At 36.6% G+C, this 26,109-nt stretch overlaps 3 protein-coding genes across 10 annotated transcripts in view; 2 read left to right on the top strand and 1 right to left on the bottom strand.

Moving 5' to 3' along the window:
- LOC108726520 (probable serine/threonine-protein kinase DDB_G0282963) overlaps positions 1–13,405 on the top strand; it is a 39,097-nt gene extending 25,692 nt beyond the window's left edge. For 4 of the 8 annotated variants that reach the window (XM_018454133.1, XM_018454134.1, XM_018454138.1 and 1 more), the window contains 8 exons: positions 9,301–9,418; positions 9,498–9,629; positions 9,926–9,949; positions 10,303–10,335; positions 10,469–10,672; positions 10,822–10,941; positions 11,123–11,196; positions 12,322–13,405. In XM_018454133.1, coding sequence (XP_018309635.1) covers positions 9,301–9,418; positions 9,498–9,629; positions 9,926–9,949; positions 10,303–10,335; positions 10,469–10,672; positions 10,822–10,941; positions 11,123–11,196; positions 12,322–12,628 — 1,012 coding nt within the window. In that variant the 3' untranslated portion in view covers positions 12,629–13,405. Of the gene's footprint in view, positions 1–9,300; positions 9,419–9,497; positions 9,630–9,925; positions 9,950–10,302; positions 10,336–10,468; positions 10,673–10,821; positions 10,942–11,122; positions 11,197–11,452; positions 11,469–12,200; positions 12,210–12,321 lie in introns of all 8 variants that reach the window. The other 4 variants (XM_018454140.1, XM_018454141.1, XM_018454135.1 and 1 more) reach the window with 4 other exon arrangements.
- Positions 13,406–15,620: 2,215 nt separating this feature from the next.
- Positions 15,621–22,403, top strand: LOC108726524 (myosin-1). Its single transcript, XM_018454145.1, has 14 exons — positions 15,621–15,759; positions 15,815–15,878; positions 15,963–16,201; positions 16,636–16,962; positions 17,057–17,321; positions 17,938–18,198; positions 18,475–18,710; positions 18,788–18,964; positions 19,431–19,630; positions 19,698–19,849; positions 19,907–20,101; positions 21,504–22,066; positions 22,126–22,209; positions 22,289–22,403. Exons 1-14 carry the CDS (start codon positions 15,742–15,744, stop codon positions 22,382–22,384), a joined length of 2,877 nt encoding a protein of 958 aa, XP_018309647.1. The 5' UTR covers positions 15,621–15,741; the 3' UTR covers positions 22,385–22,403.
- A 399-nt stretch (positions 22,404–22,802) lies between these two features.
- Positions 22,803–25,484, bottom strand: LOC108726521 (TAF6-like RNA polymerase II p300/CBP-associated factor-associated factor 65 kDa subunit 6L). Its single transcript, XM_018454142.1, has 9 exons — positions 25,313–25,484; positions 24,870–25,199; positions 24,449–24,680; positions 24,220–24,317; positions 23,942–24,133; positions 23,731–23,858; positions 23,435–23,648; positions 23,093–23,364; positions 22,803–23,012 (listed from the first exon to the last, which is right to left on the bottom strand). Exons 2-9 carry the CDS (start codon positions 25,107–25,109, stop codon positions 22,820–22,822), a joined length of 1,569 nt encoding a protein of 522 aa, XP_018309644.1. The 5' UTR covers positions 25,110–25,199; positions 25,313–25,484; the 3' UTR covers positions 22,803–22,819.
- Between the last annotated feature and the right edge of the window lie 625 nt (positions 25,485–26,109).

Raw genomic sequence — 26,109 nt, 5'->3', positions numbered from 1 at the left:
AGCGACCAGTTCTAGAAGACGGCAATACGACGACATTAAGCATGACTATGTATCGTATTTTTGTCTTCCTCGTATACGTATTACTGTAAGCATATATATCGACCTCCATTGCATTAATTAAAACACACTTCCTCTCGTGGACTACTTGTTTTCTTTTTTCATTTCATCTCCGTTCGTGGTGTATGAGATTTAGATTTGAGGAGTAAAATAAATCAAGCTAGAGCAGACTATAGACAAGTTGGTTGACTGTTGTATCGTTCGTGGAAAACAATTAGAGCAAAAGCACATAATAGACTTAAGCCTGCGGCACACAATGCTTGTTTTTTTGCTAAATTACTTGCGTTTTAGTAAATTACTAGAAATTCTGCGTTCTGTGATGCAATTGTAGTAATTTACTAAAACGCAAGCAGTCCAACATGTGCCGCAGACTTAAGTGTCGGTCGACTGTTGTTTATGGAAACCCTGGTGAAAATTTTTCTCATAATTTTTATACGAATTTTGGAACATTTTTTCAGAAATACTCAGAAATATTCAGGAAATTTACATCTACTCTCAGAATTTTTCATACATGTGAAGTCTGAAATTTTTTAAGATTTCTCATCTCATAATTTAAAAAAAAATATTTTTAAATTTTTTAGATTTTATAACATTTCATCAGAAATTATGCTTACAAAAAATATTTTAAAAGTCTTATGATATTTCATAATTAACTTATATGAAAAATTCTGAGAAAAGATGTAGATTTTCTAAAAAGTGTTCCAATTTGTATAAAAAATGTGAGAAAGTTATATAAAAATTATATAGAAACTCTGAAAAATTATATGAAAAATTCTGAGAAAAATTTTTATCAGGGAAACAACAAAAATTATGTCGTACCCATTGTGCGCAGTTACCTACATTGCCATAGACTTTCCATAAACGACACGACAGTCGCCTGATATTTCGTCTATCATATACTCTTGCTCTTAAAATTATATCGCATTTGAATGATCGTATCTGAATACGTGATTACATATATTGCCAAGAATTTTCCATAAACAATACAACAATTGGCCAATACTTTGGTATAGTCATTTCTTATTTCAAGATTATCTTAAGTAATGTCTTAAGATGTTAAGACATACATTTAAGACAGTCTTAAATATAAGAACTAACTATGAACCAGCCATTATCTAGCGTATCTCTTGGCCTTACAGGATGAGATTTGGGTTAATCGAAGGGTTGCTAGTGCTACAAGGAGTTGACTCAGTCAGCTCCCACTTTGCTGCGACCTTGGTGTTGTGTAAAAAAAAGAAAAGAACCGCGATGTAATTTGCTCAAACGTGTAAACCGGTTTTCTCGGACCGCGTATGACAGACTTGTACTCACATGGTCGTGATGTAATGAGACTCGCCACCGCCGAATACAGCGATGCTCGCTCAAGGCTGAAAGATGAACGGAACGTGGAGTGGATAGATATTGATGGATCAATGTTCTTCAGTCTTCGTTTTTCGCCAATGGCGGGGAATCAAAGATGGATAGCCGGAAGCCAATCGGCACGTCGAAGACGAGCCAAACAGCGCGATTTCCTCGTTAATCAGAGCGTTACTAGTTAGTCATGAGCCGGTATTTTTCTGTTCCTCCTTCGTCATTCGTCTTCCGTGTCATGGTGCAGAATTTTAGATCCACGGCGGTATCGATCGCGGCCGCAAAAAGCGCGTATTGATCAGGCTGCGGCGTAATGTTCTGCGACGAAATGTATATGCTTGAAAAAAATTAAGCGCATATCGCTCGAAGATGAAATAAGGAGAAGAATTTTGCTAGATTCCTCAAAGTAATCCAATGCACATCTCCATCAATGTAGATTAATTTTAATCTCTGTTCAAATTACTCTTAATCTTTTTTAATTAGAAAAGGATGAAGAGCAACTTGAATCGAAATTAAAGTTAATCTATATTCTCACACGGCATGAAATATTTACGTGGATCACTATTTGAAATATTTCAGAAATATTTTGTGAACATTTGTAAAACGTTTTAAGATATTACATTAAAATATTTCACAAAAATATTTTAGAAATATTATACAAATATTGTAATAAAAAGAATATTTTAAAAACTTTGATTTCCGAGATATTTGTATTTTAGAAAGATTTTATGAAAAATTTTTTAAATATTTTAAATCTTACAATGAAATATTTTGAAAATATTTCGGAAATATTTCATGCAGTAGGTTGGAGGAAACAAGCATTAAGCCCGTTTTACCAATGTAAATTAACTTCAATCTCGGTCCAACTTGCTCTTCATCTTTTTCTAATTCTTACAACTAAAAAAAGATGAAGAGTTAGTCAAACTAAGATTAAACTTTGATAGAAACGGGCATAGTTCTAAGAATTAAAAAAGGAAGGACGAAGAATAATAGTCGAACCGAGATTAAAGTTAAAATTGGAGAAAACACAGGCATTAATCTTATTTCCTTGATTTTCTCTCTTTGTGTTTCGATGAAACAACGCATGTCTTTTAGAAGTTCCTTGTACGACAACAATGTAATTCTTTCTTGAAGAGGCGAGTGCACGGCAATTTTCATTTTCAAAGGTGTTGCTCTCTCGGATAAGTCGCGCTCGTCGTAGCGGAAACAACTTACACGATATAAGTACGGAACTTCCTTGTGCAGTTTTACTGTGTAACGGTGAACTCTTTCGGTCTATTTGTTAAACCTCTCTCAGCGATAATCACAGTCGACAGAAAATAGTGCCACCAATAATTCCTGAGCGAGTCGTTTGCATATTGTGAACCTGTGTAAACGTGCGAAAGAATCTATCTCTCCATTTCTAAGTAAATTAGCTAATTAACGGTAATCATAAACATTCACGTATAAAAACGAACAATAGCGTTGAGAACACCTAAGATAGCTTTCTGAAACTGATCCCTTCCCTGGTTCGTTTATCATGAAACGTGAGCAGACTTGTTGGTTGCTTGGCGAATGAGAAAGAGGAATTCCCTAAGGGTGCGGGATTCCGGTAGACTGCTCGCGAAAGGACAGAGAAGTGCGTGCCAGCGGCTACCAGGAACGGAAAACTTCACGGAGCCTCATAAATCCTGAATTCTCGCCGCCGGAGCCAAGTTCGGCGGAAAATCGCGTCGAGGGGCAAAATGGCGAAGAGGGTAGACGACAGTTATAAGCCGAGGTTTTAAGAGCCAAGGGACGGCCGACTGAGAAGGGTATTGATCGTTTACTTCGCCGGAGACGCGAACGGATCCTTATTGTTGGGTTCATCCACAAATTGCTTTCTCGATAAAAAGAAGGACCTTCTGGAACGTTGAAACGATATCATGTTTTAACGGAAATACCTCTTGATAATTCGAAAACAACCCTACCGAAAAAAATCACGTCACGAAGTTACATAACGAAATCATGTAATTAAAATATGTAAATCAGGTAATTTGAAAAATTACATGATTTGTTTTTTCTTCTATTTCTATCCTTTTAATTATTTAAAATTCGGTAACATTAAAGTCTCATATGATAGATGAAATTATTTCTAATATCATGAGATTTTTTCAAATTACGTGATTTAAAAAATTCACGTACTGATTTGGAACAATCCGTTATGTGATTTATTTATTTTAATTACATGATTTCGTTATGTAACTTTGTGACGTAATTTTTTTCAATAGGGAAGTTCTTACTGACTGTTATGATTTCCTTCGATATCGCATTTAGTTGCTGGCACTTGACGAGTCACAAAATTGATTCGTCATCAGAAAATTGATTCGTATATTAAATTGATATTGACTGACCAGATTATACCGCAACTCTTTACTTATATACGAGTATGTATACATATTAAGAGATGCGGAACGACCTAGTCAGATAATATCGATTTAATGTACAAATCCATTCTCTATAAAAGTTATTTTCTGCCTCAAGTAGAGCTAGTCGTTGACCCAGCTAATATTAATTTAACAGATCACTTTAACTGTCCAATTAGGACTGACAGTTGATGGAATATCCATTGCACCGTGCCTAATTGAGTTGGACGAGAATAGCATGTGAATTTAATAATTTATTACTTCTTTACTAGCTTTACTTTTTACGTTGTTTCTTACAGTAATATTCATTTTTATATAGATTAACTTTAATCTCGGTTTAGTTTACTCTTTATCTCTTTTTCATTTATTAAAGAGAACTAGAAAGAGATAAAAAGCAAGTTAAATCAAGAAGTTAATCTACTTTCTAAATTCTTTGAAGTGGAATCTCATTGTCAAGAAGTAAAAATTGATCAAGTCTTGAAAAAAAAAGATTCAATTTTCAACCTTTAAAGCCTTTAATCTCGGTTTAACTAATTTATTGTTTATCTTTCCTTTTTTTATTTTTAGAATTAGAAAAAGATAAAGAGAAAATTAAACCAAGATTAAAGTGAATCTTATTTTCACTTTTCAGAATAAGATTCACTTTAAAAGTTTTAGAGAATAAATAGAAACGGACATAAGTCTCTTCGCGAATTCCTGGAGGTACTCGAGACACCCATTAGCTTCGAAATTCCGATTGAGAAAACGAAAGGATATTCATCGAGTATAACATTATAATTACGAGCAAAAAGCAATACACCCAGGGGAAAAGGAAAAAAAAGTCGGAAAACTCGATCGCGAGAGTTTGGAAGTCCAGGTATCCCGTGGACAAGATCTGTATCGTTAACTCCGGTATTGTAATAATTCCCGCAGCTTTTTGCATTATCACCCCCACCGTTCTTGCATTCACCTCCCCCCGTGCTGTCTGCAGCTGTTCCCCCTACCATTCTTCCCTACCTCTCCGACTTCTCTTTCTCCTCTCTTCTCGTCGTCCACCGCGACGATATCGAACCGCAGCTCATCGCCGTAGTGCGAGGTGCGCACGCGTTCCCTGTGTATATCCCCTCGCAGAGAGTATCCTTCGTGATCCTGATTTCGTGTCTACCTTGCCGGTGACCGCCGCAGGTCACGGTTTCGTCCGGAACGGTGTCGTATCTTTCACATGGAAGGGGGGACTTTCCTCGTGTCGCGTTCACGAGGGAGTCCCTCTACGACGACGACGACGACGACGAGGAGACCGTCGAAGGTACCTAGATGCGACGCCCAGCAAGTAGACGCTTCGCGTCTCGCGCGACGCACCGGGTCTCCTAACGCGAAGTGATCGCTCCGAAAAGAAAAAGTCTACTCGTCTTATGTGTGTGTGAGATCCAGTGGATCGTGGGACGGTCGTGGGAGCTCTCGTTTCGCAACAGGCACCGACGATTCCACGCCGGGAAGCGCGAATCCTTGATCCCGGCCTGCCGCGAATTATGCGAGGGGACGTAGCGTGACGTTGAGTTCGGCCGAGTCCAGGTAGAAAAGGTGAAGCTCGGCACCGACGCTGAGTTTTCCTTTGTTCGCGACCGTTTCTGAACTCGTGTTCTTGGCCCTTATCGCCTTTTCCCTGGAATCATCGTTGTCACGTGAATCTTCCCAGTCCAAGATAGTGCGATGATAAAACGACGCACGGTTGTACTGGAACACGCGAGGTCGCAGTCGTATATTTAACCGTGGCATTAAGATTCACAGAGTTTATTAATAGTCTCATAAAATATTAACCGACGCTTCCCGAGTCTCTACAGTAAATCGATTAATTTGATTAGCAGAAATTAGCTCATGCGGAGCGCCGGAGGTGCCAAAATTGCGCCGCGCGGAAGATCTTTAATTAGTCCTGTGACAAGACAGCCTGATTTCCCCCTGGGATTAAACAATAATCAATTAATTTCGGATTTATTGAAAGGAAATTATATTCCTCTTTTTTAAAAAAAGGAATCAAGTAATGTAATTGAGGATTGCCACAAAATCGGAAATCAAGGAAAAAGTCAGGGAATTTTGCAAAATTTTCTGGAAAATTAAAATTCTTGAAAAAAGTTTAATATGCGTCATCACATCTACGTATTTATAATACCAACCTAACAATTGAATGCAAATAGTGCATGCTTAAATGCATCAGCGATATTAATAGTAATTTACATTGCTACGTTAAATGGTTCTCTCAACAAAATATTTGACGGTTTCCAAATCAGGACAAAAATACAATAAATTTCAAAATGTTATTGAAAGCATCAGAGAAAATCATGGATTTTGTCTGAAAATCAGAGAAAGTTATGAAATTTGCGGATTTTGTGATAACCGCACTATGTTAGATAATAATCATTCGGTTCGATAAAACGTGCGCTAGTGATTTCGGTAGGATAACTTTCACTCGACAGGATGACTCAACTCCTTCCGAGTTCGAGATTGTTATGAAAATGAAGAGAAAAAAAAAGATAGGAACGAACGGAAGCGCTAACGAACGGATTGCGTTGGAGACGCGATAAATTGCGAGGGAATGAGATGATACGGCAAACGCGAAATAAGTAAAAGAATCATTTTCGTTTCGCGAAACTAATTAAATTAGAGGCGTAATTTTCCAGCGCGCTTAACTATCACGTTCGATAATTTACAACGCAAATAACTTGCGGTGTATCAAAAGGAGAGAAAAAAAAACTCGTTAGTCAATCCGCAAAATATTGCGTTACCGCTATCCGAGCGGCGATCTGGATCGATCTATGTATCGCGTTCACTGGATTTCTATTTTTCTTTTTTTTTTTAATTCTTTCCGTTCACCTGTCCATCGATCCAGGTCTCCGAGTTGCCGTTTACGTTTATCTCATTTTGCAGTTTCATTTGCGATGTCATCGGCGAACGGAGCATAACACGTCATCCCCCGTGCCGGGGCACCAAGTTACGCTCGAATTCGCGTAACTTAGCGCGAGGATTACGAAACGCACACGCGGAACGCGTGTAATTCGGCGCGTGTAAGCCGGACGTGCAACTCGGGAAAGTGACCGCGGCAACTGCATGTCTACCGAATTACTCATCGTACTCCACCAGGCTCCTTCCATTATCGCCTCTCGCTTCTCACCCTGCCGCGCGTTTCCCTCTTCTCGTCCTCCGTCGACCGTAAAGCGACGATGCATTCCGTCCCGTCCAGCTAAATATGCCCGTCCGCGCTCCATCTTTTATTTACATTGTCCTATTCCTGCGGGTGAAGCTTTCCGACGGACTGTCACGTTTCAGTGATACGATAAACGCGACCACTCGACGGTCACGTCGAGAAAATTCCGTGAGGAAACTCGAGGAAATCCTAAAGGAAACTGTCGGATTCTCCTCTTTCTACTCAAGTCAAGAACGAGCCTAACAAGTTCCCGAGAAGTTCGACGGTGTCCTCGCGCTCGTTCAGCTAGAGACTTGGCTAACCGCGTTCGATTTGGTGAACGCACGGCGGGACCAGGGCGGCCGATGACCCGCGCGTGATTACCGAGAGACGACCGACGATTCGGTTGAGGGAACAAGTCGACGATGGCCTCCACGTCGGCCGAGAACTCGAAGGGCGCCCGGAGACGCACCACCGGCCTGCCGACGCGCGTTCGCGTCCCCGCGAACTTGGAGAACGGTACCGGCGGCGGCGCCGAGGATGGACGCGACGACTCCGGCCTCTCGTCCGAGAGCTCGACGCCCACGAATGGATCGCCGCCTCCGCGGCAGCCCAGGGCGCCGAGCAACGGTCAGATCACCTCCACGAGCATCGGCGTCGCGGCCGCCTCCTCCTCCGCCGCGGCCTCCTCGCGAGCCAAGAATAGTTCCGGAAGGTAGTGCCTCTCACTCTGCCGTTCCCTTCAGGAAGAGCTTCATGCTCTTCCCTCAAATATTTCCGATTAGCCTAAGAGATACAAGACAGCGAGGAAGCGAGGAGATTGGGTGCCGCATGCTCGTTTTCTTTTTTATTGGGATAGCGTGACTGCGATGAGAATTATGATAATGCGCGAATACACTACTTCCTGTTAAACCCCCGCTGGTTTATGTTTACTCGCAGAAAGCTCTCGCTGCCTGTCGTTTATATTCGACACGTGTAGTTCTCTTTCTACATATATATTATTTTCTATATATTTCTACTCTTCTTCTATTACTTTCTGTGTATATATTATTTATTTTTCGATGTAGCATGATTAATTATCATCTGTTCCGTCAAATCATCATACTTCTTTTTATTGTATTATAGAGAATGATTTAAAATAGATGAGAATAGATGACGAATAGATTAATTAGATACGTTTCTATATAGTTAATAAATCTCTTTTAGAATTTCTATACAGGGTATCCCAAAATTCGTTGACTTAAAATACTACAATAAGATAGTTCTCGATAAATTAAGTAAAAAAGTTATGTATTTATGAATTTTTATTTCAAACAGTTCTTGAAGTAAATTATAATAATAGTTTAAATATAACCAATTACAAACTATATTTAGATGGTCACATGTCCATGAATCGCGCATGCGGTAGTATTAGTGAACACAACATTGTTATTTAAACTTTTGTACAGTTGACGTCATTTCTGCCTTTATTTTATTCATATAATGACCGTTTCAAAAGTTTCATTAAATTTAAATTTTTTATTATATTTAATTTATTAATTTTTTTCTACATGACTAGCTATGGATTTTATTGTAATTCTTAACTTTCTTTAGGATCTGAATCACTCGGCCTTGTAATCAGCGTGAGCGATATTCTTATTATTTCCTACTTTGGAACGCAAAAAACAACTCTTATAATTTTGTTCACTGAGGCTTGGAAAAAAACGAAACGTTTGAATCATGTACAGATTAAGAAAAATACATTAAATTATTAGTTTGCGCTTCGACTCTAATTCGTCTAATACATTTTCCTTTATAACTGAGCACTGATGAGGACGCACTTCAGCGTTCATTAATACTTACAGGTAACCATCTAAATATTTTGTAATTGGCCATATTTAAACTCTTATCTCAGAAACTATTGCTTAAAATAAAAATTTACAAATAATTTTTTTACTTAATTTTTCGAAAATTAAATAAAATTAAAATATTAAGGGCCGGTTGTTCCAGCTTCAAATAAATTATGTGGTAATTTACCTGTTGGATAAACAAAAGATTAAAAGAGTAAAAACATAAGAGAGTAAGAGAGTAAGACGGTGAGCTGAAGTTTACCGAAAAGCGGAACAATCCAGCCTAAGTGAATTAAAATTAAAATAAAATACCTTTAGTAAAATTAAAATTAAAATACTAAGTAAAATTAAAATACTATTTGGCTATAGTATTGTGAGTCGTGAATTTTGGGACACCTTGTATAATTGCTGGAGAACCGACTCTTCCTCTCTTCTTAAAAAATTCTAGAGCTCCTGGTGCAGTTCAAGGATAGTTCTGACGATTAAACGTGAAATTACATGGATTTCACTATTCTTGTTTCAGAATCGGAAGTGACAGGATGTCAAGGCTGTTACGCAGTAGATCGGGAACGGAATCGCCGCGTTCATTAGACAACATGCGCAACCGTCAAGTTTCTAGTCCTATGAGAACGTCGGGAAGTGTAAGTTACGATTTTACGCTCAAACTCAATTTGTCTGAAGGGAATATTTTGCTGATATCACATATCTTGCTGACTGTAGGTGTCATCCTCGTGCGTCGATTCCGGTGACGAGGCCAGCCTCAGGATAGACCGCGGCACGTATCAGTACATGTTCCAGGACATCGTCTCCATAAAGACGATGCTCCTGAAGCTCAAACGAGTTCTTCAGGAGGTACGACAGAAGCATAACACACGCTTGCCTTTTTACCTCGCCAAAAATTGTGCACGTCACATCGCTTCTTGCGATCGTCCCCGTAAATATGTTTCACGCGTTTTAAGCGCGGTGTCGAAGCGACTTGAGTTTTAGCTCGAGGTCCGCCTTCGGTTTCCACCACACACACGTTATCGACCACAAGCATTTTATTCCGTTACCCATGTACACGGTGCGTTTACGTTTTTACCTATTTTTATTAACACGATCTTTTTTATTTTTCATTTTTGTCGTCCTTCCTGATTTTGCGTCTCAAGTCAGGAGAGAACGATTTGACGAGGGTACGTTGCATTGATTTTTTTTGCACATTTATTAATTTACGTCACCTTATTTGCATGCATGTTTGTGTATTTATTTAATTATAATATATCACATATATTTTTAATAACATATTACGTACTTTTATTTACACGGAATCGAGTAAAACTTATACGTATGAAAGTTGCAATTATACAAAAGAAAGCAGTATGTGAAATTATAATTACAAGATATGTGAAAGTTATAATTGCAAGAAGTAGACTTAATTCTCACTCGAATTCTACTGTTTTACTCGATCCTGATAGCAAATTATGAGAATTATTGCCAATGCTAAAAATAAATCTACCGTGTACTAATATCTGATATTGATTTTTAGACAGAAACTCTCAACCCATTCGATAATCCGAAGGTGAGTACTTATACCTCCTATAAAAAAGTGTTCAGAAAATAGATCTAAAAATGACTTGGATTCTTTTTTAATCCCGCTTAATTGAGGGCGACGTTAAGTTAAATTAGAAATGACGTTGTCGGTATTATCGCAGAATGGCCTCTTCTGTAACCTGAACGAGGGTGGAAGTAACATGACTGACGTGAGCACGTCACCGGGAAGTGGTGGTAGTAGTATTGCGGACGAACTAGCGGATTTGAGAAGGCAGGTGGTGTTCCTTCAGGGCCAGGTGGAGGACCGAGATCGCACGATACAAGTGCGAGATCGTACCATCGAGCTACTTGAGGTAAATAACGAGGTAAATCCCATTCGCGATTAACTGTACCGCTCTGTACCGCGAAAAGCTCGTTCCGATGGAGGTCTAATCGGTAATCATTCTCAGAGCGCTCTTTATTATTAATCGAAGCGAATCGCATAGGAGTGATAATCGAATATTGATCTTCGCAGCTCCAGATGTCGAAGCTTCAAGAACCTAAGAATGGCGATATTCAAAGTTGTACTTTGCCGACACGCAACATCAACGTCTCCTCTGGAGACACTTGTAACGCCGCTACGCAAACAGAGAAGGTATCGCTTCATCGAATCTTTCAATCCCTTTATCGTACTTCACGCCGTTTTATCTTTGTATTGTTACGATCACAGTAATCGCTTTTGTTTTGTGATTGCATTTCGTGATTCGTTCCTACTATTAATGTTATCTTATCGTCGTCCTCTCGATTAAAAGGAAATTGTTTGATTGCGGCTTTAGACACGTCCAGTGTCGGCGGGGCCCTCGCTCCTACAGTCACTCCCACAGGATGGTGTCATGGGGCCTCTCGTTAGGTGAGAATTCATCCTTTCTTAATAATTATAGTTACACGTTTAAGTTCTAATATTCATAATCTTCATTCAACATATATACATTATTTTTTTACAATTAATACCATTGATCGTTAAAAATTACATTTACGTGAATTATTCTTGTATCACTAACACAATCGCGTTTTAAATATCTCCTCTATCATGTGCATCATAAGTAATAATGTTCTTTTTGCTGCTCTGGTCCCGCCCTTTGCTCGGGTGATTCCGCGTGACGCAGCTTCAGGATCGGGAAGGTAGAGTGCGTCAGTCTGTGTGACTTGTTATTGGGATATGTACTCCTGTCTGCATTTAACGCCCTTATACTCATGCACCTCTTTTATTTTCGTACCACTTGTTTGGCAATCCGTTATTAGTAATTGAATTCACATTTTGCATGGAATCGAGTAATCTGATTTCTCATTTGTTTCGCAATTTCCGACTGATTGATCGAGGCAAATCTTGTCAGAACAAAACGATCGAATTTATTATAAACTGCTACATTTTGTTATAATAGCTTAACAAACATGATTATTTTATAAAATATAATAGCTTCATATATAAATTATTATATTCCTGTATTATATTTTATAGCAGTAACAACTATTCAAACATTGTACACAAAATTGTAACGCTGCGTTTTACGTACTTATCATTTTTCATATTCAGCTTCATGTCATGTCTTCGATCAATTTCTTTTTTCTTTGCGAAATAAAATAATCTGTGACTGCATTTTTGAAAGCCTAATGATCGAATAAAATCTAATGTTTGTAGTTTAGAAAATATCTTTAACTATTCGAATGTAGAAAGATTCGAATGTAGATTATTGTGCTGTTTACATTTATAAAACTAATGTTTCTGGCATGTTGTAATAGTCCGTTTTCGTTTCAACATTAATGTAATAATTACACCTTGATAATAATTATCCCAATTTCTTGCGATAAAATACTGGATTTATAATTCCTAATGTTTCACGCTGCCTTGATTAGCCGTGTGCGGTAAGTTTTGAGTTCTTTTAATTCGATCAGAATCGTTATTTGAATCGAACTTTTACGTTCTCCATCTCCGCGATCTCTATTTCTCACTTGAGTAATAACTTCTTGATTGCAGTTGGAGTGACTCGTTGGATCGTCAGCGACCTTCACTGCTCTCCGAGCTTAATTCCGCCGGGAGCCATCGCAAGCCAATCGAACGTTTACCTCATACGCTAAGACTCCGTCAGGAACAGACTCCGACACGTCGCATCAATGTGCATGCGAGAAGACACTCGTCGGAATGCGTGTCCGGCTCGCCCACCAAGCCGAAGAATTGCATAAAATCGCCATGCGATTTAAACGACGCAGAACAACGTGATGCTAAGATAGAAGGAAACACTGTCAAGTCTCTCATTCCGACACCTAGAAAACTACGGCTTTAATGATACGCCGGTTATATTGATCTTCTTTGCGTGTAGCAACGTTTCTTTTCGTTCCAGACGTCCGCATCCTCGAAGTATAGAAAATCTTTGAAAGACTCATTGATCTCCTTACGGACAAATCATTCACACAAAATGTTTAATTGATTTTTCATTCAGTAAAACCTGAACGCCTAAATCGAAAATGAGTCCATAATCGTTCCAATTACGTTACAAGTTGCAATAGAGCAACGATAGCTGAATTGTATGTCAGCTGAAAAGAATTTAATTTGTATATAATTACTCAATCGCATTTCTACCAGACGGTCCTTCGACCGATTCGGACGTCCAAGATATCGTAAAATGATCTCGTTTTACTTGCTCGTACTCGTAATTAGTTCTCTGCGCGACATAATGTTCACGTCCTACGCATTAACAACGTAATGATGTATGTCATTTGATATTACGCATTCGTCTGATGTAATTCGCCACAGTATTTATGTAATGTGGTGCAGAGAGTGTCGCGCGAAGCCATCTATTCCTGAGCGGATATTTCGGATGGTGTATAATTCGCGCCCGCGTGCGTTATGGGTACGGATATCGGACTTAATCGTTAATATTAGCGGTAAATTTCATTTCCTCACTTAAACGTGATCTCAAGTGCAAAATTAGAGACTATCTGCTTATCACTAAATCCTTTATCCGGCGATCGGTTTAGGACCTGCGCTTCGTATATGTGTGGAGTCTTCTTCTAAAATAATGTCACAATATTGTGACATTATTTTTGGCAGCTGAAAACGGAAGTCCTATCTACGCTTAGATCGAATAAAACCTTAATTGCAAATATTTATCAAGTGCAAATAATTTTTGTAATATACATATATATATAATTTATTGTAAATATAAATGCAAGAAATTAATTTTAAGCGTGATGTACAAGTGCAATTGAGAAAATTAATCTAATCGTTCGAAGTTGAAATTCAGAATCCATCATTTTTCCTTTGGATGCAAACGTGCGCAACGTCTCAGAATTTATAATTTTTATACTTATACATACTAAAATCTGTTTATTCAAGTTTAAAAACGATTTTCTAAATACATATCATTTATTATTGATACATTTACCTTCTTCTTTAAACCTCTATATGGTTTTCCGACCCATTTATGAGACTCAGTACTATGTTATAAGATGGATTTATGATCCAATGTATGCCTCTTCTGGGAAAAAGGCCACATGTAATCAATTCACAATTTTTGTCACGTATCAAATCAAAGTGAGTCTTACATAGGCATTAAGCTTTTTTTTATATCTTTAAATGCCCTAATTGAATCAAAATTACGTATTGGAGCGTAGTGCTCCAAAGACACATTCATTCGCAAGGTGAAATGATGTTCTCCTAAACGCGAAAAATTGCGTCGATCACTGAATAAACAGATAAAGCTTTAATAATAAACAGATAATTCGCTAATCCCTAATTTAGCACTTGAGATCACATTTAAGTAAGGAAATAGGTTATATGGGGCGCAGTGGGGAATCGAACTCGGATCCACAGATCGCGAGTCGATTACCTAGGGCATGTAGCCATTCGTGCCACCATTGTAAATTCATCAAATTTTCTTTCTACAGCTAATTCGCTGTAATCAAACAAAAATTAAACGCAGTTAATCATTGTTAATAATGTCACAAAAAAGCGTTAGTATTGTATTTTATTTGTCGTCGTCGTTCAAAAATATCGCAAGTACGTTTGGCTAATTTTGAGAAAGTCGCACGAATGTAACTTTGGTTCGTGGATATATCTTGTGACAAGTAGGCACGGATTACGATTATAATTAGTGAAGCCAGGGTATTATGTAAATTCCACAGGTAATTTTAATTTATTGTGTGCTTGGTATGTGCTTGGTGCTAGTAAGTTCGTATTCGATATTATAAGTAAATTCGTATATGATATTTAGATTCTCCTGTCTTTCGTGTAATCACATCGACAACACGAATAAATCTAACTTAAATCTCCTAATGCTAAAAATTTAGCCCTTCAGATTCAAGATCGTAATATAGTTCGAGTTATTCTTCCGAATTGTAATCTCACAGATTATATATAATTTCTAAAGATTGTATATTCTTTTAATAAGCTTGTTATAGATAATTCAACAACATATTAAAATATACATGTTTATGTATAATCCTTTATTTTCTATTAAAAAGATAAATGATGACAATAATTATTACTGCAAAATATAAACGCAAACGCAATTTCGTAAGTATGTTTTCATCTGCATTGTATGATATTCTGCAGTATTTTAACAAAACATTTCACATATGTAAATTGAATAATATCTGGATATTGACGAATGTCAGGAGAAACTAGATATTATATGATCATTGTATATTTATTTGTTCATACGTTTAATTTATATATTAATTATATTTGAAAATAAGAACGGAAGGAAAATGAGAGAGTGAGAGTGAGAAAAAGAAAGAGAAATATATACATATATATATAAATATATAAAATTTCATTAATTTTTTTAAGAAATATAAAATAAAATGTGGAGATTAGGGAAATCTTAGCTTTTCCGCAGAATTATCTTTGCAAGATGCAGTCAAATATTTATAGAAATAGACCGAGTAGTTCAAATCCACTTACTATTAATAACGAATACAAATTCATAGATCTGATATGGGATAAATTAAATGGCAATTTTATTGATATTATCGATGAGCAATCGACATTGATGTTAATCGCCTGCCACGGCTGTTACAACTCGGAGAACGAGCCTGTGACTAATGCGAATGATTTTGAAAACCAATTCTGTCGCATCGTATAAAAGTTATGGCAAATAAAGAGCATACGTAACATAATGATTACACGTTTATCTTCTACATCCAATAACCATTATTACTGATATTTTTATTTTCACAAAAGTCATAATGCAAATCGACTTGCATATCGATAAGCGAACTTCTCTACGAATTCTGTCATTGTTTTAAAGTATACGTGTGTCACTTTGACGTAGCGACATATACATTCTATACTCTCTCTCATAAATTTGATACGGCAAAAACCTTATATTATCAAACTGACGAGTGTCAACAACGAATGTTGCTTTAATAGTAATTCTGTATATACATAAGGACAATGTGTACATTCGCAGAGGTACGTGCTAATATTCGACAATATAGATTCGCGTTGACTGAGTCGCGTGTTGCAGGAGACTAGTTGGTCCTACATTTGGGATGCGATGGGAGACCTAAGCGCTGTGCCACAGGAGAAGAGTACGCGTATTTTCTATAATATACCTGTTTAATACAAAATGTGTCGTAAGTTCGTTCGCCGTCAACTGAAAACGATTCTAACAGTCGTAGATTATCTTCTGGAGCGTTTGGAACGCGGTCATATTTACACGTGGGTCGGCACTCTCCTTCTGGCGATCAATCCCAACGGCGAGATTACCACCGAAGATATTTACGATTTCTCGCAAGCTCACGAGTATGACAATATATGCGATGTGAGCTGTAAGGAAGTATCACCTCACATATTCGCCGTGGCTGCTCGGGCACATTACAGGATAGTTCAAAGTCTCGGAAAACCCAGCCAGGTAAATCCAACTATTTTCAATTCAGAGCCTGATACAAGCCTGAACTGGCTGGTATCACCAACAGAGGAAGACTTTACAAAGAAAGAATAATTTTACTAAAGTATTTAAAAATTTAGCCAGATACAGATTTAAAAATAATTTTGTTGGACCATCAATTAAATAATTATGCGGGACGCTTAAACGTTGATGACTGCAAAAACTTTTTAACATTCTAGCAACCAGTTTAAGCGTCGTACATAATTATTTTGATGGTCCAAATAAACTTTTCAGAAAACCATTCTTTTCATGTAGTAAAAGTCCAAAACGTACTGAGAAGCCTCTTGATCTCTATACTCGAATTGAATATATCTGTATTTCTGAACGAATCAATCAGATTGATTTTATTCATTTATTCCGTTTTCCTGTACATTTGGGAATAACATTTCTTCGTAAAGGTGATAGTCTTAAACGGAGAAACTGGAACAGGAAAGACATTCAATGCATGGAAGGCGCTGGAATTCCTAACCAGAAATGCATCCCCTGAAGCCCCCGAGACGCGAGATGTGGTTTGCGGTATCGTGCGGAGGATTTCGGTCGCCTGCCGCCTGATATCGGCCTTCACAACTGCGCCCACTGAAATGAACAAAGTCAGCTCGAGGCATGTGCAACTTGTATGGCTCGAGTACAAAATGGGTAGCATATGCGGAGCAACGATATCCTCCTATCTCCTGGAAAGGAACAGAGTCACGAAGGGCTGCTGCAATTTTCAGATTTTTAGTCAGGTGAAGGAGACTTCAGCTAGCTGTGCGCATTTTTAAGAAATATAACCGTTGATCGCGCGATCCCTTTGCTAAATTTCGCGAAACTGCACCTTAGATGATGAGCGCGGTAGGAAACGTAACATTCGCGGACTTCAAATTGTCGATGGATACGCAATACTTTATGGTGAGCGACTTGGATTCTTCGAAAGTGCGAGAGTTCTGCGACGATTTTCGTGAGACTACAAGAGCGATGGATATGTTAGGGTTTACAGTGAGTCAGAAGAAGGACGTTTTCTTCATTCTCTCCTTGCTCATTCACATGGGTAACATACAGTTCGTGCAGGAGGACGATCGTTGCAAGATCGATATCAATGATCAACGTACGTAATCGACGGCAATTATGTTAATTATTTCACATGAATCGCGGTAGAAATCCATACAGTACTTTATCCGAGAAACATCCTGAGAATATCCTTAGAACGTTCAGAAGATACTGGAGTATCCATGAGAATTCTGCTCTCTTTTAGAATATCATTTAAAAAAATATTTCTAGCAAAATGTTATATAAATTTTTAATATTTCTGAAATGCTTTATCACAATTATGATATTCCAAAAATATTTTTTTAATTTAGAAACTCCTAGATATAAAAAACAGATTCCATTATATTACTCTTCTTTTGTCTTAATATAATTTTAAATAAAACACGTTTTATGAATTATACATTTAAATAATATTTTTTTAACGTAATAATTTAAATAATAATTTGATATTCTCTTTTCATATTTGATCTTAAAAAAAGTTTCGCTTGCGACAAAACCAGTAAACCCCCTTGACAAATTTCTGGATTTTCGCGAATATCAGAGGACATAGAGACGTCCTCTGGATGTCTTTAGGATATCCCTTGGAAATCTGTACTATATGGGAAACGCTTTTTATTGGTAATAAGCGACGCGAGGAAAAAGCGAAAGTTCGACAGATATCGTGCCATTTTCAGAATCTAGAGAAGCCTTGAAAAACACATGCAGACTGACCTGCATCAAAGAAGAGGATATCGCCGAATTGCTCACATCTACTTTAATAAATCCTCAAAACACCCGGCGTCGACACACCATCTGCCGACGTAATCTCAACACGATAGATGCCTGTCACTATCGATTGCACAGCATCATCCGCCACTTGTACGATCTTCTTTTCAGCTGGTTGATCAACTTCGTAAACGAAATCTTGTCCGCCCGATTGTATAGCGAACGATTAGGTATTAAACATGTTTTCTTCCCTTACAGAAATCTAATTTGATAAAATTGCTTATTTTGAGTATTAAGAGTAATAAACACCTATAAAAAGGTGAAAAACCTATTTGGGTAAAATTCTCGGTATGTCTCTGATCCTTAAAAGCACTGAACAACAATGCTTTTAATGCTTAAAATAAATAATTAATCATTACCTCCCAGTACATTAAATTTCTGTAAGGATTAAATCCCATGAAAAAAGATATAATTTTGCAAATATTGACCGATATTTCTCGCTTCAGGAATATTGGACATCTTCGGATTCGAATGCTTTGATTCAAACGGCATCGAGCAACTTTGCATTAATTTTGTCAACGAGAGATTGCAGCAATATTTCGTGAAAAACTATCTGGTGTCCTGCCGGAATGATCTGCAAAAAGAGGGTCTCATCGACGATGAGGAATCGTTCAAAATTGTGCAATTGTACGAAGATCGCATAAGCACGATCGAAAAATATTTGTTTACTGCCATAAACGATGTAAATATTTTATAGATATTTAATAAATGATATCTATTAATGCGGGAGAGTTAACAATGAACATTTTCGCGTCACAGATGTGTCTGTCGACTGTTTCGAACAATTTGTCCACATTAATACGCCAAGTGAGCACAAAGAACTGTCCTGCAACGAGACGATTTTTGAACGTAAGGAAAGAAAATTTTGTTATACAGCATTACTGTGGTACCGTACAATACTCCGCCTATGATCTGCTTTCCAAGAATACCGACAAGGTAAACAATCATGATAAATAATGAAAAAAGTTTGTCGTTTTTTCATTACTTTAAATAAAATTTTTTTAATCTTTTTGAAGGGAGAAAATATAAAATTCGCAAATTGCAATTTTATAAATATTCGTGATACGCAAAATATTAGAAACATAGTAAGTTTCTCCAATCTGACTTAAATTAAAATGTCAACGCTGTCGCAATTCAATTCATTAGGTGCGGTTGATTTGTATCTGCATGCATCTTGCGTGCAATGATTGACATTATTCTGCCAATTCTGCAACTGCGTTTGGGAACGACGTTTTGCGATTTGCGAATTATGTACAAACAGCTTTACTCTTTTACTCTTTTGTTTATCCAATAAGTTCCCACATAGTTTATCTGAAGATGGAACAACTGGTTCTTAAAACGATAAATGTGTGGTACTTGAAATAAAATCTGAATATAGTCTAACGTGATAATGCATTTACAGATTCCGGACGAGATAACGATAACATTCAGCGTGAGTACAAACAAATTTCTGCATTCGTTAATTACCAAAAATAATCCATATAAAGCTGATGGAAAAGCGAAGAAGACTACGATGCTTTCCAAACTCCGATGTAACGTGGACTTGTTGATGCAAGAATTAAACAAATGTGACACGCATTACGTTCGCTGCATTAAGCCACAGTATGGTATTCAACAATAACGCGTAAACAAGTTTGCTTTTTTATGCAATAAAAAATATATCCTGCAGGCGACTCAACAGCCACGAGTGGGATCGAGACGATCTTCGCAAGCAATTGGCTAATACGGGTGTCCTTGATGCGTTACCACTGGCCAGATGTAAATATCCGATTCATTTCGTTTACTGGGATTTCTTCAAACGCTACAGTAGAAAACGCACAGGTAAAGATTCTAAAAAAAACTTTAAACATATTATATTAATTAATTATTTCTCCATAGAAATCTGTAATAATTTGTGTATTGCTTGCAAAAACATACTGGAGTCGTCCTGCCTGAACGACGATAATTTATCGGTGTATTACGGGAAACGTTTGATCTTTCTAAAAGAATCTATATTTCTGCGATTAGAGGCGACTAGGAGGCGATACCGCGCCGAATGTGTCTGGAAAATCGAATCTTTTTGGTTGAAGTATAGCAAGTATCTCTTCGCATAAAAATTCACATCTTCTTCGTGTCGATCATAAACTTTAAGACGTAACGAAGACTCGATTTGCCGAGAAAAATTAATGGGCTTTCTACAATAAGCCATTGCCTGAGCTTTAAGTTTTAAGCTTTAAGAAATTGATCAATAATATTCGATTATTTTTTTTACATTCGACTGTGATTAGTTAATTTCTTGCGGCTTAAGATTTGAAACTTATGTCTACATTTGTTTATCCCAGTGAGAAATGACAATGGAATCGACGTCGATTTGATGATTTCGACGTCGAATCGACATCGATTCGACGTCGATTCCATTGTCATTTCTCACTGGGATGCAGCGGTTAGCGCAGGAAGTACCATTTAATCCTTGTTTAACGCTTGGTGAACAACAAGAATAAAGTAATACTTCTGAGCTAACCGCTGCGTAAATGAATGCACTCTATGGCTTATTGTAGAAAGCGGCCGTAAAAGATAGGCAATGTAAAATAAAAAAAATAGATAAATGCAAGTCACTATACCCAACGAGAAATGACTCATCGAATTGATGTTGAATCGACAACAAAATGTAATGCAATATGTAAATGATTTCTACATTAATTAAACATCGATATCTAATTGAGTTATTTCTCGCTGAATAAATGTCGTTATATATTAGTTAATGATTTCCGATGAAGAAATTCGAAACCAATCATTAAGTCTAGGAGTCAATTATACAATGTAACTTTTTTCTTAGAACGGAAACGAAAAGTGAAAATTTTGTATGTGTGTATATGTATAAAATTTTTCACGTTTCCGCTTTAGAAAAAGTTATATGCTCGATACCTGTGTTGCTTGCACTTTTTGCACTCAAAGTCTCTTTACTTTTTCTATCTTTAACACCCGAATATATATTTATCTTGTTTTAAGTGCACAATAGTTTTGGAGATTCCAAGCAATGCGAACAAGTCTATCTCGTCGTCATAGGCTGCGTTCCACTTGACGCTCACAACGCTCTTGGAATCATATTTCATCTTAGCTATTTATCAAGTGTTAAGATACAATTTCGTGCTGGCAGTCAGCGATCATTTCTAGCGTCAAAATCATAGGTCATGTGGTCAAAATTGATGAATATTAAGGATCGGTTCCACCAATATAAGAGTAATTCTAATTCTAAGAATTAGAAAACATAAACAGTAAGTTAAGCCGAGATTAAAGTTGGTGAAACCGAACTAGTGTCAATTTTGATCACATGTGGCCTGTTTCAACATTAAAAGTGGCATCAAGTAAGCATGGAAAAAAAAACTTTTAAACAAAGACAAATAATGCTTGCGAGCGTTGTCAAGTGGAACGCAGTCATAGAGATTACAATTAAAAGAGAAAATTCAAAATAATTTATTCTACTATATCTGCGCAGAAAATTATACACAATATATGGAAGAGAATATAACTGATGATACTCGAGAAATTGTTAGTACCAATATTCAAAATGAATTAATTGAGGAATCTCAATCGGAACTAACTGTTGCGTCTGTATCAGGAATGAATTGCTGTGCAGAACAGTACGAATCGCAAGATATAAAAGAAACTTCAGAAAATACCAAAAATGATACTCAAGCGATCGTTAAAAAAAATTTGCACGAGCAATCTCAATTCGAAAGATCCTTGTTAGAATACGAACGCATTATACCAATACAAGATTGTCCACGTTTCATGTCTGAAAGATATATAGAGATACTAACAACAGTAGCAAAAAAAACTGCATATATATTGCATTGGCTAGACGGAGTGAATAAAGCAAAAGATACAAAAGAAAATAAACCATCGATATTAGAACAGCTACGAGAAGATTACAATAATGATCAATCAGACAGTAGTAATTGCTGCGAGGATATTCAATTACAAGACCATAAACCTTTAGATGATGATAAGTTTCATGTGCAAAACAAACGTGAGGAGAATCGTGGATATTATAACGAGGTAAGGTTAATATGATATTGTACTTTACCTGTTTATATTCACGGAAAACTCTCATTTAGAAGGAAGATTTGTATATTATACAATGTGGTACTTTTATGCTATTTTACAAAAATGGAGTTTTGAGCCGACGACGTCCAGCAAGGGTAAATATAATATAAATTGGAACGTATAAATGAAGAAAAATTATACAATTAAAAAATGTGCTTTGTTATCTTTTTTTAGCTACCAATTAGAGTACATACTCGTCTCAGGTGTCTACCCAACTCACATCATTTGGTACATACGGAACTACCACAGGGTCTACAGGATTGTCTTTAAAAAGAATATTTGTAAAAATGTAATTCATAATATTTAGGAGAGCCCCCCCGAACTCTCGCTGCACTAAACACATATATACATACAAATAATTTTTACCTAATTTACATTGAAGTAAAAAAAATCTTCATTTAATTTAAAGGATTTACATACAAACTTTCAGGAACTTTTTTTGTCTCGACTGACGTGAATAGGAATTCGCGTCAGAAAATAAGAAAGGATTAACAAGATGCTAGTAGAGACTGGCACCTAAAAATCATAAAAAATAAAAGTTTCATGAAAGGAAAGTAATGACAATCTCCTCAAGTTTTAATTAATAGAAACGGTCTATATACAGCTATAACTAATGTAATACAAAACGAATAATTATGACAATACTCGTTGCACGTGTAATACTAAAATGTTCGAATGAAGCTCATACATATCTTTATAGAACAATTACAGACAAACATTTGCTAAGTTATAAAAGTTGTAGGGACCCTTCTTTTTATCTTTAATTACAAGTAATCTACGCGATGCGACTAAAGCAAGAGTGGCTTGAAGGTCGCTTCTTAGAATTTGATAATTAGCTCTTAAACTGACACGTCGTAAGTTATTTTGTGGCACCGGGCGGCCACCAGCGAACGCAAATCTGTAATCACGTTTAAATTATATAATAAAAATGTTACGCATTCATGAATCTATTAGCTTCATTAATTTTATGATACACACCTTATTTCTCGTCTCGGCCCTCTCAGGGTGGAATCTGGAAACGCTGTTTGTCGATCCCACAGCATTCTGGTGTTAAGCAACGATCTGACTTCCACGTACCTTATCTTGCTTTTAACGATGATAGGCAGTGTGCCAATTTTTTTATCTCTTCTCTCTCTTGCATTATCATCACGATTAGTAGGTATATAAGGTAATAACGAGTCTCCGTAATGTTCAATCAAAGGGGCGAGGTTCAAAGAACCCTGTGATTTCAAAAGGGCACAAACGGCTAACTATAATAATTACAAGAAAATTAATTAAAGAACCATATTCTAAGGATTAGAATATAATGTTGATACTAACAGCTATTCGCTGCCAAATAATTGAACCAAACGAAGCGTAATAATATAAAATATTTTGTATGGAAAGTGAGTGCGCGATGTCATGTTGGAAAAATATAAGAGGCTGAATACTCGCTAACAATTCCACCGCCATTATCCTTTTTTTGTAGAACTCAATTGTAGAACTGCTTTCCATTTCACATTTTAAAAGAACATTCTTCAATGTTGGTATATACCTGTCCATACATATTCAGAGAACCAGTTTTTCATGAAATTATTTTGCAAAATAAATACAAGATTTTAAAAGTTTCATATTACTTGTCGGCAATCGATGGCCAGCGAAGCATCAATTTCAGCACGCACTCTTTGAAAAACACCTCTAAATTCGGATGTATGAAACTTTGACCCAACAATAATTCCAACAATAATTCCGTTAATTTATCCACCTTTAAATAAACGCAAAGATTTAAGATTCAAATGTTTTGAGTAAAAATTTACAAAAAATATACTATTATTTTGCATTAATTACCGAAATTAAGTGATAAGGATAGACAGCTTCGCTATTACTGGCAATGGCAATTATGAGTTGACACGTCCGTGTGGAAACACGTGTATATTGTGCATTATTTGAGATTACCATAGACCTAGCAATGGACATCAATTTATCGACGACTCCCTCATCGCCTAAATGAACGTTAGTGGCACAGTCATTAAGCAAGACCTGGAAATATAAAAAATAATATTGCATTTTTATATTTTATGATAATAATATTAAAAAGTAATTTATATGTACATGTTTCTATATACCTGAAAGGTTTTTTGTGAGCCATTAAACAAGGTCTTCAATGCACGTTTGGCATAATTATGACGCGCTTCTGTGAGCTTCAGATCACATATCTCAGATTCTAAAAAAAAAATTTAACACAAATTGAAAGATTGTATCAAGAAATTAGCAGCAATTTTAAATAAAAATTACATTTTATCAAATTCATATATTAAGATTTATCATAAACATATAAATTTTAAAAGAACTTGCCTTGCAGAAATGGCACATTAGTTTGCGTCAGGCACAACGGATCATTCATTTGATTAACGAGATTAACAATAGATTCGCTAGGCACATACACCTTTGCTTCTGTATGATACTCTGGTAAGGATTCTGGTGCACCAAAAACCGGATCGGCGTCGCATAAACTGGTGATTACTGCATTTACATCCATAGATGTCAGACGTTTTCTCTTACTATGTCTCAGTCTCGTAACACATTTCTGGAAATGAATAAGTAATATTTTATGGGATGATCAACATCATATAAATGTCAAACTATTAATCCTTTGAAATTCTGTGTCTATCTAAACTTGATATAATACTTTAAGGATAAAATTCTTGATCTTTGCTCATTAAGAAAAATTTAAATTGCAAAGGATTAAATATTAAATAGGAATCATATTGTTTACATGTAAGACTTCTCTTAAACGATAGGAAGCATCTTCAGCTAATCTTTTTAAAAGAGGATCTGGCAAGGGATGCATGCCTAGTTCTTCGCCGATAGTAGAGACCCATTCAGTGCTGAGCATAGCATATCTCCTCGAATTATTATCGCTTGTAATACTGCTGGTCCCTGCATCTCGATTGTTATTGTTATTGACAAAGGAGCTACTATATCCCACAGCTTGATTTGTCAACAGTTCTTTCATGATTTCTGCTTTTTTTATGTCCACATAGAGTTCACGACTAGAGTCTGTCAAATTTATTATATGCGGATATCTTGACAAGGCCTTGGTCAGCTATAAATATAGGCAAAAACAATGTTTGCAAATTACTTTTAGAGAGGTTAATATTTAAAATTCGCGAGAGAAGAAAAGTTAAGTTCAAAACATTGAATGATTGTTGTACGCACATGTATATACGCATTGATATATATTAACTTTATAACAACAACGTTCTTCTGAAGAACGAAATAATTATCTTGATTATATTTGTTATGCTTTTTCGTGTTTAAATAGGACCCTTTGAGACACTTTGAAGTTAAACGGGATTAGATAACGAAACAAGCGACTATTGGGATGACATCTTTCTGCGGTGATAAAAAAAAAACAATTCTATAATTCGCAATTATTCCGGCAGAGGGCTACCGTTTATCAATACTGCGTTCCAAAACTCATTCCGTAGTACGCGATCATTCCGGCAGAGGACCTTTCCGTTTAGGTGCAGCCACAATAGAAGGAATATTGAATTAAGGCCAGCAAACGTACAAAAATTTTAGTCATAATCATAATGTCGCAAGCAAATCAACCAATCACAATCAAAATTACGTTTCAAAAACGCTCGACTGTGATTGGCTGATCGTGTTTCAAAACGCTCAGCTGTGATTGGCTGATTTGCTTACGGCCTTACGATTACAACTAAAATTTTTGTACGTGTGATGGCCTTTAGTCCGGATCTACAATAGGTTTTAAGACTTAAGCCGTAAAAAATTGATCAATTACAGTCGAATCCGAGGGGAATAATCGACTGTGATTCACCCATTTCTTATGGCCCGTCTACAATACACGTAGTAAGCTTGGTTTAAGAAGTAAGAGTAAGAAATTGACCAATCACAGTCGATTATTCTTTTCACACTCGACTGTGATTGGTCAATTTCTTATTCTTACTTTCTAAACCAAGCTTACTACGTGTATTGTAGACGGGCCTTTA

This window comes from Mycetomoellerius zeteki, unplaced genomic scaffold, assembly GCF_001594055.1.
Source record: "Mycetomoellerius zeteki isolate Tzet28-1 unplaced genomic scaffold, Tzet1.0 scaffold426, whole genome shotgun sequence".
Taxonomy (NCBI): Eukaryota; Metazoa; Arthropoda; class Insecta; order Hymenoptera; family Formicidae; genus Mycetomoellerius; species Mycetomoellerius zeteki.
The sequence above is the reverse complement of the archived record's forward strand: the minus strand, read 5'-3'. Positions and strand labels throughout refer to the sequence as shown.